Source organism: Grus americana, chromosome 26 (genome assembly GCF_028858705.1).
Source record: "Grus americana isolate bGruAme1 chromosome 26, bGruAme1.mat, whole genome shotgun sequence".
Classification (NCBI taxonomy): domain Eukaryota; kingdom Metazoa; phylum Chordata; class Aves; order Gruiformes; family Gruidae; genus Grus; species Grus americana.
In genome coordinates this window covers 5360643-5373385 of record NC_072877.1, presented here as the reverse complement: position 1 = coordinate 5373385, position 12743 = coordinate 5360643, and the positions used below count along the sequence as shown (strand labels likewise).

Below are 12743 nucleotides of genomic sequence, written 5' to 3'. Positions count from 1 at the left end.
TTTGCAGGAATGGTTTCTTTTCTGCAATGACGGGGGGTTGCATCTCTTGGGGGGGTTCTATCTCTTGGGGGGGTTCCTGCAGGCAGGGAGCGATGCTTATCTCTGCCTCGGGGCTGGGAACAGACCCAAATCCCTGCCCAAGCTCTCATCGCCGCCTCGTCCAGCCCAAGAGATTCGAAGCACGAACGTTCCCCTTATACGGAAGTGCTGAGGGCCGGCCTGTGCCCGCGGAGTTTTGAAATCCCATGGAAAACCGGGGATTGTCGTCCCCCCCCAACCTCATCCCGGGCCGGCCTCGCCTGTGCCGGGGGATGCTTGGCGTTCCTGCGAGCATCCCGGGGCTGCCGAGAGCCGGCGGCTGGATTGGCTGCGGTGGCCGAACCTTTCCTTTTTAGGCTGCGCGCCTGCTCCGGCTCGGGGCTTTGCCGCTGCGGTCCCGGCTTCAAACTGGCCGTGGCCGAGGCTTCCTGGCCTGGCTGGTCGTGGTGCTGTGGGCTGGGAGGTTCGGGGATCCTGCAGGGATGGGGAGCTAGGAGCCGACGCGCCTGTCCCTGGCGAATGCCAGGGATGGAAAAGACGCCGCAGGTCTGGGGTCAGACCCCACGGTTTGCACCAGTTCAGGGGTGTTGCTGGGGGTTTGGGGACAGTGCCCCCAACCATGGGGCGGGATGCTGCCTCCACCCAACCCCTTTTATTTCCCACACACACACTGGGTTTGAGGTTTTTGGCTTTTTTTTGTTTTTTTTGTTCAGCATGTCATATATGGCAACCTTTTGCCTCAGTGACCTCATGTTTGGCGGTGGACCAAGGGAACTGGGTCAGGGCTCCAGGCGGCGGCAGGTCCCCAGGGCTCGGGGCATGCAGTGGGGACACCGACAAGTGTGTCGGGGGACTCGGGGACAAATCCAGCCCCCGTGTGCTGAGGTTTCCCTGGAGGAAGCGGGATAACAGGGCAGAGCCATCGGCCGGGGACGTTGCTGGAGGTGTAAGCAGGCTCGTCGTGCCAGGGAGACACCGTGTCCCTGTCCTGTCCTACAGGGTGACGGCCTGGGGGGGCGGGAACACCAGGACTCTTGGGTGCCTTTGGTGGTGGTGGGACCCTGCAGCTCTTGGTCCTTATTGCTGCACCGGTGCCTTGGTCCCTGCCCTGAGCACAGCTCGGGACCCTGCAAAGTAGGAAGCGGTGCAGGCACCCCATGCCTCAGTTTCCCCATCTGCAACCCAAGTCCCCATAGCTCTGGGTGGTGGCTCCAGGGCACCTCTCCTGCACCTCCTCCCCACCCCGGGTGCTCAGGGAGAGTCCCTGGTACGGGGCTGTTGCCCTTAAAAAGGCAGCCGGGAGTTTGGCAGCCGCTGGTTGGCCTCTGCCAGGGCCGCGGGCTGCTACGGCTCCGCTCGCCGCCTGCCAAGGCTGCAGCTGCAGGGCCGGGGGTGGCTCCAGCCCCCCTGTGCTGTGTTTGGGCAGGGGGATCTGGGGACAGCACCCCCATCACCCCTCGGGGGGTCCAGGCTCATCCTGCCTCCAAAATCCTCCCGGGGAGGGGTGGGAGCTGGGCGCACCCGTGGAGCAGAGCTGGGCTTCGGACCCACCGGTGCCGGCCCTGCTCCAGCCGAGGATTTGGGGGACGAGGGGCTTTGGGGCACCGAAAGCCCAAAAACGGGGGCAGAGAGAGAGAGAACCCCAGGGAGAGACATCCTAAAGGTGCCAGATGCCGGGGAGACATGGGGGAGCCGAGGCTGGGAGGAAGTGATGTACCGACCCCGTGCATTTCCACTATCTCAGCGCTGCCAATCCCAGCTCCGGGGTGTCCCCATCGGCAGAGCCCCGACACCCACCTCCACCCGGGTGGGGTTTCTCCACGCTCTCCCCGGGAACCGGAGATACTTCCACCTCCTTTTTGCCGAGACCGTCGCTTATAAGGACTTGTGTCTCGCTTATTTATCGGAGCGGAGCATAAAAGGAACAGACTCACAAATGGGATGTTGCCTCCCAAGCATCCCCATGTACATTTTTCTTACAATAATTAACTGTGCTGGGTCCTACCCATCAGTCCAAGGTCAATTTAATGAAATAAAACACCTTATATGGCCATATGGCTAACACACCATCACTTAGCCTATTTAGGGTCTTTGTTTAGAGAGGATCCGCCTCTGAGGTTTCACGGGCTCGCTGGTATTTATACCAAAGGCGCATCGGGACTCGGTCCCAGAGGAAAGGAGCTCTCGCCTCCGTGGTGAGTACTGCCCGGCCCGGGGTTCCCTTTTGCTTGCAGGAGAGAGGGAAGGAAAAACACCCCATGGGGTTTTGGGGTGCCCCAGTGCTTACGGGGTGGTCCCAACTCAGTTTGCACGGCACGGGGGGGTGCCAACCCCGGCACGACCCTGCGGCCGGGGGCTTCCGTGGAGGTGACGAGAGCTGGGCTGCGGCCAAAGCGGGTCGTGCTTTTCCAGAAATCCCTGCGATTTTTTTTTTTTTTTTTTTCATTTTGGACTCCTGCGAGGTTTTTGCCTGCTTCCCTCCGGATTTGGGAGCACATCTGCCGGTGGAGGGGGCACCCTCTGGGAAGGGCTTTTTTTTTTTTATTCCCGTTTTTGGGAAAAGATGCGAGGGCAGAGTGGCAAGGGGCTGCCAAGACAGGACCAGACATAAGGGATGCCTGCCTTCCCCTGCCCGCTCGGGGGGGCACCGGCCAGGGATGGCGACGCCGGAGCTCTCTGGGGAGCACTGCCACCGGCCGAGCGTGGGCAGGAAGCTTTGGCACCTATTTCGGGCACTGGCTGGCGAAGAATGGAGAAGCAGCATCTGTGCGGAGCGGCACCCATGGGGGATGAGCATCGTCTTGTTCCCAGCATCGCCACACCGGGGCCAGACCCGGCGGCCGCCCCTCTGCACGGAGGGAGGATTTTGCAGGGCTGCGCATCCCCAAGGACTCCAACCCTTCCACTGCCTACAGCCAGACGCGGTGGCGTGGTGTAACCCCGTCCCCCACCCACCTTTTAACACTGCTTTCCCCCCTCGCCCCAGCTTTTCCCCCAGGTCCCCCTGAACGCCAACCGCTCCCGGCCCCACCATGTGCGAGGAGGAGACCACCGCCCTGGTCTGCGACAACGGCTCTGGCCTCTGCAAAGCCGGCTTCGCCGGCGACGATGCCCCCCGCGCCGTCTTCCCCTCCATCGTGGGGCGGCCCCGGCACCAGGTGGGTACTCGGTGGGGAGAAGCAGCAGCCCCCAGCCACCCCCCACCCTGCTTTAATCGCCAAAATGAGGCTAACGAGGCTAACGAGGCTGTCTCTCTCACTGGCGTTAGGGTGTCATGGTAGGCATGGGGCAGAAAGACAGCTATGTGGGCGACGAGGCGCAGAGCAAGAGGGGCATCCTCACGCTCAAATACCCCATCGAGCACGGCATCATCACCAACTGGGATGACATGGAGAAGGTGAGACCCCCCCCCCTCTGCCGGGACGGGGAGCGGGTGCCAGCCCTGGCTTCGTTTTGGGGTGAGACCTCAATTCTCCTTTGCCCGCCTTAGATCTGGCACCACTCCTTCTACAACGAGCTGCGCGTGGCCCCCGAGGAGCACCCGACCCTGCTCACTGAGGCACCCCTCAACCCCAAGGCCAACCGGGAGAAGATGACCCAGGTAAGGTGCTGTGGGAACCCTAGGGATGGGGATGGACCCTCCGAAACCACAGGAAAGGCTGGGGGATTCGGGGGTTTAGTGACCCAGGAGGGGCCAGCGTGGCGGGGGGGAGCAGGTGGCGGGGTGAAGTTTGGTGCTTTAATGAGGGCAGAGCTCTCGGCATCGTGCTCGCGTGCGGCTCCACGGATTTCTGTGCTGCGCGTGGAGCCACGGGGTTTGCCACGCGATGCGCTGCCCCACATTTTTTCCACGCAGTGCACAGACCCACGTGATTTTCTGTGCAACGACTTGCATTCCACGCAACGCGCTGCCCCGCGTTTTTCAGTGCGATGCGCTGACCCCACATCCGTGCAATGCGCTGACCCACCTATTTTTCTGTGCAATGCAATAATCCGCGTGTTTTTCCATGCAACCCTCTGACCCACGTGTCCGTGCAATGCCACAATCCACCTATTTTTCCCATGCGATGCAGTAATCTGCGTTTTTGCATGCAACACACTGACTCCTTGTCTTGCCGGGAAGGCACGGCCCCCGTGGGTCGGGGCGGGACCACCGTGCTCCCCCCTAACCTGCTGCCCCTCTCGCCCTCCCGCCCAGATCATGTTTGAAACCTTCAACGTCCCCGCCATGTATGTCGCCATCCAAGCTGTCCTCTCCCTCTACGCCTCCGGCCGCACAACCGGTGAGTAGGACACGCAGCGTCTGCCACCCGGGACCATCCGTGATGGGGAAGGGACCGAGCTGGCTTGGAGCCCCCCTCCCTCACCTTCCTCCCCCTTCCCAGGCATCGTCCTCGACTCCGGGGACGGTGTCACCCACAACGTGCCCATCTACGAGGGCTATGCTCTGCCCCACGCCATCATGCGTCTTGACTTGGCTGGCCGCGACCTCACCGACTACCTCATGAAGATCCTCACTGAGAGGGGCTACTCCTTCGTAACCACCGGTATGGGGCCAGGGAGGGGGTACGGGCTGATGGGGGACCCCACAGTGCCACTGTGGCACCGGGTTGAGCCTGTTCACCGTCGTCTCCTGCAGCCGAGCGGGAAATCGTGCGTGACATCAAGGAGAAGCTCTGCTATGTGGCCCTCGACTTCGAGAACGAGATGGCCACAGCCGCCTCCTCCTCCTCGCTGGAGAAGAGCTATGAGCTCCCCGACGGGCAGGTCATCACCATCGGGAACGAGCGTTTCCGCTGCCCCGAGACCCTCTTCCAACCCTCCTTCATCGGTGAGCTCACCCTGAATTGTCCTGCCTGCCCCCTCGGTGGTTGGCCCCCATCCCCACCACCCTACCAGTGAGCAACCAGCTCCCGTGGGTGTCCTGCAGCGGTGTTTCGGGGCTCCCCCAAGCACTTTGCACCCCAAATGGGGGGACAAACCCATGGGTGACCCCATGACTCTTTTGGGGAGCCCTGAGGAGGCATGGGTGGGGGTGAGGGTGCTGACAGCTCCCTTCCACCCCAGGCATGGAGTCAGCCGGCATCCACGAGACGACTTACAACTCCATCATGAAGTGCGACATCGACATCCGCAAGGACCTCTACGCCAACAACGTGTTGTCCGGCGGCACCACCATGTACCCCGGCATCGCCGACCGCATGCAGAAGGAAATCACGGCGCTGGCTCCCAGCACCATGAAGATCAAAGTAGGTTATGGGGAGGGGGACGCCCCCAAATCCTCTCCCGCTGCAGGTTTGGGGCTTGGGGGGGGGGGGATCAGGGGGTGCATCCTAACGGCTCCCGTCTTGGCAGATCATCGCCCCACCGGAGCGGAAGTACTCAGTGTGGATCGGCGGCTCCATCCTGGCGTCCCTCTCCACCTTCCAGCAGATGTGGATCAGCAAACCCGAGTACGACGAGGCCGGACCCTCCATCGTCCACCGAAAATGCTTCTAAGCCCCCTCCCCGCCCCACGGTGCCCCCCCCGGCCCGGGGCACCCTGCTCCTCCTCGGTCCCCGCTGCTCCCCCCCGCCCACCGCGCATTAAAGCCTTTTCTCCAGGCTCTGCCCCTTTCCTGGGAGATTTGGGGGTATTGGGGGGGGGCCGCGGGCAGTGGGCGGGGAGCCCTGACCTCGTGCCGGTGTCTGGGGTCCTGTGCTGGCCCCCCTGACATCACGCTGACGTCCTCGACTCTGCCTTGATGCCCCCAACCCCCTGGGGATGCCCGTGACCTCATGGCGGTGCCCCCAACGTCATGGGGATGCCCGTGACCTCATGGTGCTGCCCGCTATGTCATGGGGTTGCCCGTGACCTCACGCTGGTACCCCCAACGTCACGTCCATGCCCCTGACTCCGTACTGATTCCCCCACCCCCACGTTGACGCCCCGCCCCCCCCGTTGCCGGGCCGTGGGCGGAGCCACATTTGCATAAATTACCATACCACCCCTGCGCGTGCTTCAGTTGCCGCTTCCGCGGCTGGCCCCGCCCCCCACCCCCCATACTTCCCGCGTGTTGACGTCACGGGGAGGCAGCGCGCGCCGCTCATTCCCATGTCATTAGCATATGACGCGGGAAGGCGGAAGCGGCGGCGGGATGGGGCGGTGCGGGGCCGTGCTGCGCCTGGCCCTGGAGGGGAACATCGGTACGGGGGGGGTCTGCCGGGGGGGCAGGAGGGTTTGGGGTGCTGGGGGGGGGGATTTGGGGGTGCGATGGAGGGGCGCAGCCTAAAGCCTCTCAAGATCCAATTCAATGTCTGTAATTAATTATTATTGCTGCCTGGCTGGGGCGGGGCACCCCAAAACCCTGCGTTACCCCACAGCGGGAGCCAGTGCGGGGGGACCCACACGCTGCCCCCCCCTCCCTCCCCGCAGCCGTGGGGAAATCCACCTTCCTGAAGCTGCTGGGTGCCACCTTCCCCGAGTGGCACTTGGTGACCGAACCCGTGGCACAATGGCAGAAGGTGCCGGCCGGCGGCACGGCGGAGGTAACAGCGGGCACCGGCTGCGTCGCGGCACCGTTCGGCACGGCGCTGCGGCGGGACGACCTCGTCCCCGGGCTCTTCCTTCGTAGGGGTCTGTGGGCTCCACCAACCTTCTCCAGATGATGTACCAGGAGCCGGCTCGATGGTCCTACACCTTCCAGACCTTCTCCTGCATCAGCCGGCTGAAGGCCATGCTGGAGCTGCCGCCCGAGCGGCTCCCCGGGAACCCCCACCCCGTGTGCGTCTTCGAGCGTTCCGTCTACAGCGACAGGTACCCAGCGCCCCCGAATTGAAAGAGGGATGAAGGGATTAAACAGCATAACGAGCATCCGCGCGGCCTGGGTTGTGTCCCCTGGGATCCCCCCGGGTGAGCAGAGCTCCCGGTGAAGCCCGGAGCGATGCTTAATTACAGAAATGTGCTTGTTGGATAATTTGGGACTTCGTTATACCCCAAACAATTTTTGCTCGTGGCTGCCCCATCCTGACCCACGTCAGGCGGCGGCTCGAAACCCCTCGGGTGACGGATGGGCTTGGCAGCAGTGAGCCACACCGGGCAGCCCCAAAGTAAGGATTTCTGCCTTAATTAAACACCCGTGGTTCCCAGTTGGTGAAAAAAAGGTGAAAAAATGGCCGTGAAGCCACCTGGGTGCAGGGATGGCTCGGGGGTCCCAGCTGCCCTGTCCCCTCTCCTCGTCCCTTCCCAGGTACGTCTTTGCCCAGAACCTCTTTGAGGCCGGGCACCTGCAGCCGCTGGAGTGGGCCGTTTACCAGGACTGGCACGGCTTCCTCCTGCGGCAGCTGGGGCCCCGCGCCGCCCTCCACGGCTTCCTCTACCTGCGGGCGACGCCACAGGTGGGTGCTGGCGAGAGTCCCCCCGCCGTGTTCAGCGGGGAGGGGGGATGTGGCAGGCGTTCAGCTCGGCTCTGAGGCCGGCAAGCTCCTGGAGTTGCCGGGATGTTGGGTTTAACCGTAAATGGCTGGCCCTGAGGAGCGGGGCCCGCTCCTGGTCCCGTGGGAATGTCGGTGGGAGTTTTGCTGTGGATTTTGGGGAGGGAGGCTGCAACATCTGCCAGGGATGCCAGATGCCCGGCTGCGGTCCCTCCCCTGGGGCTGCTTTGCCAGACACCCGCATCCCGTTCACCTCCTGCATCCCGTTCACCTCCTGTCTCCCGTGTGGTGCAGACGTGCCTGGAGCGGCTGCGGCGGAGGGCGAGGAGCGAGGAGGAGGGGATCCAGCTGGGGTACCTGCAGCAGCTCCACGCCCAGCATGAGCGCTGGCTGGTGGAGAAGACCACGGAGTGAGTCCAAATCCGTCCTTGCCGCTCCTCCCCCCCGCCGGCACCCTGACCAGCCGTGGTTTTGGGATGATGCCCCCAGGTTGGGGGTTTATTTGGTTTAACCCCTTCTCTCCCTCCCTTCTTCAGGGTCCACTTTGCGGACATGAAGCACGCGCCTGTCCTGGTGCTGGACGTGGACAAGGACTTCGAGCACGACACGGCTCTGCAGGGCGTCCTCATGGCGCAGGTGGGCGCGGCTGGGGCAGCATGGATCGCAGGCACCTCGCTGCCAGGAGCACCGGGACGCGGTCAGAGTCATGCTGACCTCCAGCCCTCTGCCTCATCTTCATTTTTCCATGGAAAAAACCAATAATTTCTACACCCTTGCTCCAAGGTGGTTTAAACCTCAGCCGTCCCGGCGCCATCCCGGTGCCAGGGTCCTAACCAGCTTCTCCTTGCAGGTGGAGGCTTTTGTGACAGCGCTGTGAGCCGAAGCTTTGCCATCGTGCCCCGACCCTCTCTGAGCGTGGCAGCAGCGTCCCTGCCCGCTGGTGCCCGCACCGGGGAGAGGGGCATCACCAGGAAAGGGGCATCACCACCGTGAGCTCTGGCCAGAGATCGCGATGCCGTGGACAAGGGACAAGTCCCGGTCCCCAACTGTCCCCCTCGGCCCTTTTGTTTTGGGCGAGGGGCGTAATTAAGGCACCGACAGCACCAAAGGGGATGGTTTTGAGGTGAATAATTGGAGGCACAGCCACGTGCCGAGCCTCGGGGCAGTGTGGTGCACTCCCTCCGTGAGCTTGGGGGACCGGGTTGCCGCCGCGCCCCCCTCCCCATCTCTGGGGCTCCCAGCCGGGGGTGCCGGAGCTGGGGATGCTCCGTAAGGTGGATTTAGTGCGCTGGTTAAATTCCAATGGGAAATCATTGTGGCTCATGTTTAAGTTATGCCAACTCCATGTTTTATTATTTTATACATTTTTTTTCCCCTTAAATTAAAAACAAATGACTTTGAGCTCTTTTGCACCTTGAACCGTGGGCAGGAGGAGCGTGGGGTCGGGAGTGGGGGGGGGCTCCGGTGGGTGCTGTCTCACGGGGGGACGTTGTTGCTCTGATTTTGGGGTGTTTGTGGCCAGGGGAGCGGAGGTGACTCCGTGGAGGTGGGGGGGGGAATGGTGCCCCGGGGGTGTGGGTCAGGCTGGGCTGGGTTTGGGGGAAAACCATGGGGATTTGGCACCCACTGGGTGGTTTTTGCTGGGGAGGGGGTGTTGGCTATTTAGGGGGACCCCTTGGTGTGTGTGGGGATCCCCCCTGCCTTTAGGGGAGGCTGCGGCGGGGTGTGCGACCCTACATAAACACGGGCGGGGCGGGGCCGGCAGGGGGCGGGGCCGAGCGTGTGTGAGGGGCACCTGCCCGGGGGGGGGGGGGCTGGGTTTGGGGTGAGGAGGGGGGTGGAGTGGGGCAGGGGCTGGGTTTGGGGTGAGGCGCAGGGATGGGGGGCTACGGGATAGGAGGGGGGGAGGGGCGTTTGGGGGGGCTGGGGGGTAGGATATAGGGCCGGGGGGGCTGAGGGGGGGCGCAGGAGCCGGGCTGCCACCCCCGGGGTTTTCTCCAGGGACCCGACAGTAACAACAGGCCAGGACTGCACGGAGCCCACTGACGACCCTACAATAACAACAGAGCGGGGGCGCTGACATGGACCCGCAACTGACGACCCTACAATAACAACCGGCGCAGCCCCATGGCCGACCACCCTACAATAACAACCTGGTACGGACCCACAACTGACAACCCTACAAGAACAACCCAGTGCACCCCCACATCCAGCGCCCCTACAATAACAAGCCCTCCCCAACTCCCAGCGCCCCCCCCCCCGTGCTTCCCCCAAACCCTCCAACACCACCGGGGCGCACCCCCTCCACCCCCCATAACCCCAGAGGGTCTGGGTGCACCCCCCCCCTTGTTTGCTGCAAAGCATTGTGGGGGGTGGCGCAGGGCGCTGGCCTTGAGCCCCCCGGCCGGCCGGCGGGTCCCCCCGAGCGGGCGCCTGCAGAACAAAGGAAGCAGCAGCAGGAGCAGCAGCAGCAGCAACAACGTGCGGCTCCGCTGCAACACCCACTCGGGGTGTGCGGGGGGGGGGGGGGGAATTTGCAGCTGCATCGCAACCCCACTTTACTTCCCCCCAACATCCCACGCCACCGTGCACGCACTTAGCTCCGGGTTGAACCCCCCCCCCGGCCCCCTGTTTCCAAGGGGGTGCCGTACCCCTTTTTTCCGGTAATATTCTTTATATCTAACTGAGGGGGGGGTGCGTGTGTGGAAAGTTGCCGGTGTACGGCCGAAGTTGTGCGGCGGCAGGGTGAAGTTGTGCGAATCTGCGTGTTTTTAAAGGAAAAAGCAAAAGCAAAAGCAAAATGGGGTTGGAAAAAATAAGGGGGTGGGAATTGGGGGGGCGGCAGCACCCCAGTTTGGTGGGAGTTTGGGGGAAGGAGGGGTGGGGAGTCACCGGGGCCGCCCCCAGGGTGGAAACAGCGTGGAAATTAAAAGTCGGGGTGACTTGTGTCAGCCGGGTGCTTCACTCGCCTTCGTCTCTGTCCCCACAGAAGCCACCGCCGTCCCCACGGCGGGGGGGACGGTGACGGTGTTATGTCCCTCTCGCCGGGTGCCCGGTTCGTCCGCCAGCCCGGTCCAGCTGCCGGTTCCCCCCCCTCTGCCACGGCGGGGGGGAGCCCAGAAAACTAACGTTTGCCCCGGGAGCGAGATGGAGAGGTGCGAGGGGCTTCACTGGGAGGTGAGTGCTCCCCTAGCCCCCCCAAAGCCATGTGTCTCCCCCCTCCCCAGGACGCTGTCACATTTTTGGGGTGATTTGTGCCCTCTTTGGGTCGGTTGTAGTGTCACGGTAACTTGTAGGGAGGCTCCTCGAGGTGGGCAGGGAAAGCCCCTTCTTGGTTGGTTGATAGTTCTATTTTTTTAAGGGTATTTCCGTGGGAAACGGGACCTTCTGCTGCCTTAAAAGCTGCTTTGGTGCCTTGAAGCTCCCCAAAATCACAGCTCGTACGCGGGGCGACCCCAAAACACTGCTGCAGTGGGAGTGTGGGACAAAACCCATCTTTAATTTCTTTGAATTTCTTGGGTTTATACCAAGAGCAAAACGCTGCGTGAAACCCACCCGGGTGCTGTTGGGGGGGGAGGGGTCCCCAAAAGGAAGGGGGTGGTGAGGAAGGGGCATGTGGGGAGGGCAGAGCCGTGCTCGGGGGGAGCATCCCCAAGCTAACAAGCCGCAGCATTTTCTCCACCAAAAATTACACCACCTTCCTTCGGCACTTCTGGTTTTACTGGCCGGGGTGGTTGTAACTGGGATTTCTAATATCGCGCCTGTCGTGCCCAAGCAGGCGGGGGGACGGGTGGGGGCTGCTCCAGCTGGGGGGGTCCTCCGCAGCGGAGAGGTGGGAGGGAGAAACGTCTTCTGCATGGGGTTTATTTTTAGGACTTTGCCCCCCCCCCCCCCCCCCGAGTTGCTGCTGTTTTGGGGTATCGGGGGGGGGGGGTGAGCGGCTGCCTTGTGCCTCCAAGTTGCATCCGGCAGGTTTTGCCCTTGGGATGGCTGGTGGGACGGTGGGACGGGGTGGTGGGGACGCGGGGACAGGCGGCTCGGCCGGCGCTCGGCACATGGCAGGGCAGGGGAAAGGACTTTGCCCTTGGCAAGACGCCGGTGAAAACGGCTGACGGTGGGGATTTCAGTCCCGGCACTTTTCTGGGGCGGGCATGCTAAAAAAAAGGAGACTATAAAGATGCTGCCGGAGCCAGGGTCGGCAGTGGTGGGATTCCCCGGGAATCCGAGTGCCGGCAGGACCCTGCCCACCCTGGGCTGGTCCTGATGGTGCCGGCGGCCGAGCCAGGGGTGTGCCGCGGTTCCCACGTCCCGGCGCCTTTCCCCGGGTGGTTTGGCAGACGAAGCGAGCCGGGGAGCCAGCCCCTTTCCCCAGCACCGGTTCAGCCCGTTCCTCTGGCTCAGCTGGGCCCGAGAAAGTCGGCGTCTCCCCTCGCAGCTCGTGCTGTCTCCCTTGGGGGTGGATTTCCACGCCATCCACGAGGGTTTTGGGAGAGGAGGAGGAGGAAAGACGCTGGAGGTCGAGGTTTTGCTCTGCTCCCCGTCCCACGGCGCCGCCGGACCCTCTCCCACGTGGCTCTTGGTGCCTTTGCTATTTGCATAACTAATCAAACATCTTGGGAACCCGCTCATTACTGCCGCCGAAAAAATATATGGCAAAGCCTCGCTCAGCACCAGCGAGCTGCTGGTTTCTAACAAGAGCTGCCCAAACCGCCCGGCAAAGATCGGGGCTGGTGGAGGGGAGGATGCTCCCACCCATCTCCCCCAGCTTGGGGGGGGCACACCAACCTTAAATAAACCCCACGGGAAACCCCATTCCTGGCAGGAGCGGTTCCACCGGCACCCCAAAAGCCCTTTGCCGGGTAGCGGTGGGACATGATGCAGCTCAAGGTGTCCCCGGTGTATCCCCGGCACACCCCCGGCTTTGGGAAATGAAAGCTGAATTTGGCAGGCTGTCTCGGTGCCAAACGCTGGAGATTAGGGATAATCTCATTTAAAGCATTACTAATAAAAAGTTACTGAATTTGTCCATCTCGAGGGCTTTCCCTGGTGGGTTGGGGTTTTTTTAAACCCCAAACTGGGTCTGGCATCTCCGAAAAAGCATCGGGATGATGGATGATGGGATGAAGGACTGACTGGGGTTCGTCTCCTTTTCGGCCGGTGCATCCCGGTGTCACCCAAATGACCGTCACCTGCCTGCCGGGGGGATGTCCTCGGTTCATCCGGAGCGACGTTCGCCGTTACCATGCCTCTGCTGAAAATATTTCAGATCTCAGCTGTGATGTTAAAATGAC

At 62.7% G+C, this 12743-nt stretch overlaps 3 protein-coding genes across 4 annotated transcripts in view; all 3 read left to right on the top strand.

Annotated features, from left to right (window-relative positions):
- The first annotated feature begins 101 nt into the window (after positions 1–101).
- ACTG2 (actin gamma 2, smooth muscle) lies at positions 102–5644 on the top strand. The gene is made up of 9 exons (XM_054804449.1): positions 102–2234; positions 3026–3197; positions 3308–3436; positions 3530–3640; positions 4238–4322; positions 4425–4586; positions 4679–4870; positions 5107–5288; positions 5395–5644. Exons 2-9 carry the CDS (start codon positions 3072–3074, stop codon positions 5536–5538), a joined length of 1131 nt encoding a protein of 376 aa, XP_054660424.1. The 5' UTR covers positions 102–2234; positions 3026–3071; the 3' UTR covers positions 5539–5644.
- Positions 5645–6146: 502 nt separating this feature from the next.
- DGUOK (deoxyguanosine kinase) lies at positions 6147–8851 on the top strand. 2 transcript variants are annotated; one of them, XM_054804461.1, is made up of 7 exons: positions 6147–6225; positions 6455–6567; positions 6654–6835; positions 7269–7416; positions 7747–7862; positions 7989–8088; positions 8303–8851. In XM_054804461.1, the coding sequence occupies exons 1-7, from the start codon at positions 6147–6149 to the stop codon at positions 8327–8329; spliced, it is 765 nt and encodes a 254-aa protein (XP_054660436.1). In that variant the 3' UTR covers positions 8330–8851. The 2 variants fall into 2 exon arrangements, with proteins under 2 accessions (XP_054660436.1, XP_054660435.1); XM_054804460.1 differs by having other exon boundaries at positions 6157–6225; positions 7989–8851.
- A 552-nt stretch (positions 8852–9403) lies between these two features.
- The window catches only part of TET3 (tet methylcytosine dioxygenase 3), a 31156-nt gene continuing 27816 nt past the window's right edge, over positions 9404–12743 (top strand). Inside the window, exons 1-2 of the mRNA XM_054804427.1 lie at positions 9404–9608; positions 10442–10629. Of these exons, the coding sequence (XP_054660402.1) occupies positions 10600–10629 (30 nt within the window). The 5' untranslated portion in view covers positions 9404–9608; positions 10442–10599. The remainder of the gene's footprint in view (positions 9609–10441; positions 10630–12743) is intronic.

Bases quoted from the DNA above. Each gene is read 5' to 3' on its own strand.
- ACTG2 (XM_054804449.1), top strand. From the start codon at position 3,072: ATGTGCGAGGAGGAGACCACCGCCCTGGTCTGCGACAACGGCTCTGGC. The intron at 4,323-4,424 runs GTGAGTAGGACA...CCCCCTTCCCAG, and splicing joins CGCCTCCGGCCGCACAACCG to GCATCGTCCTCGACTCCGGG. The intron at 4,587-4,678 runs GTATGGGGCCAG...CGTCTCCTGCAG, and splicing joins CTACTCCTTCGTAACCACCG to CCGAGCGGGAAATCGTGCGT.
- DGUOK (XM_054804460.1), top strand. From the start codon at position 6,177: ATGGGGCGGTGCGGGGCCGTGCTGCGCCTGGCCCTGGAGGGGAACATC. The intron at 6,226-6,454 runs GTACGGGGGGGG...CCCTCCCCGCAG, and splicing joins GGCCCTGGAGGGGAACATCG to CCGTGGGGAAATCCACCTTC. The intron at 6,568-6,653 runs GTAACAGCGGGC...CTTCCTTCGTAG, and splicing joins CGGCCGGCGGCACGGCGGAG to GGGTCTGTGGGCTCCACCAA.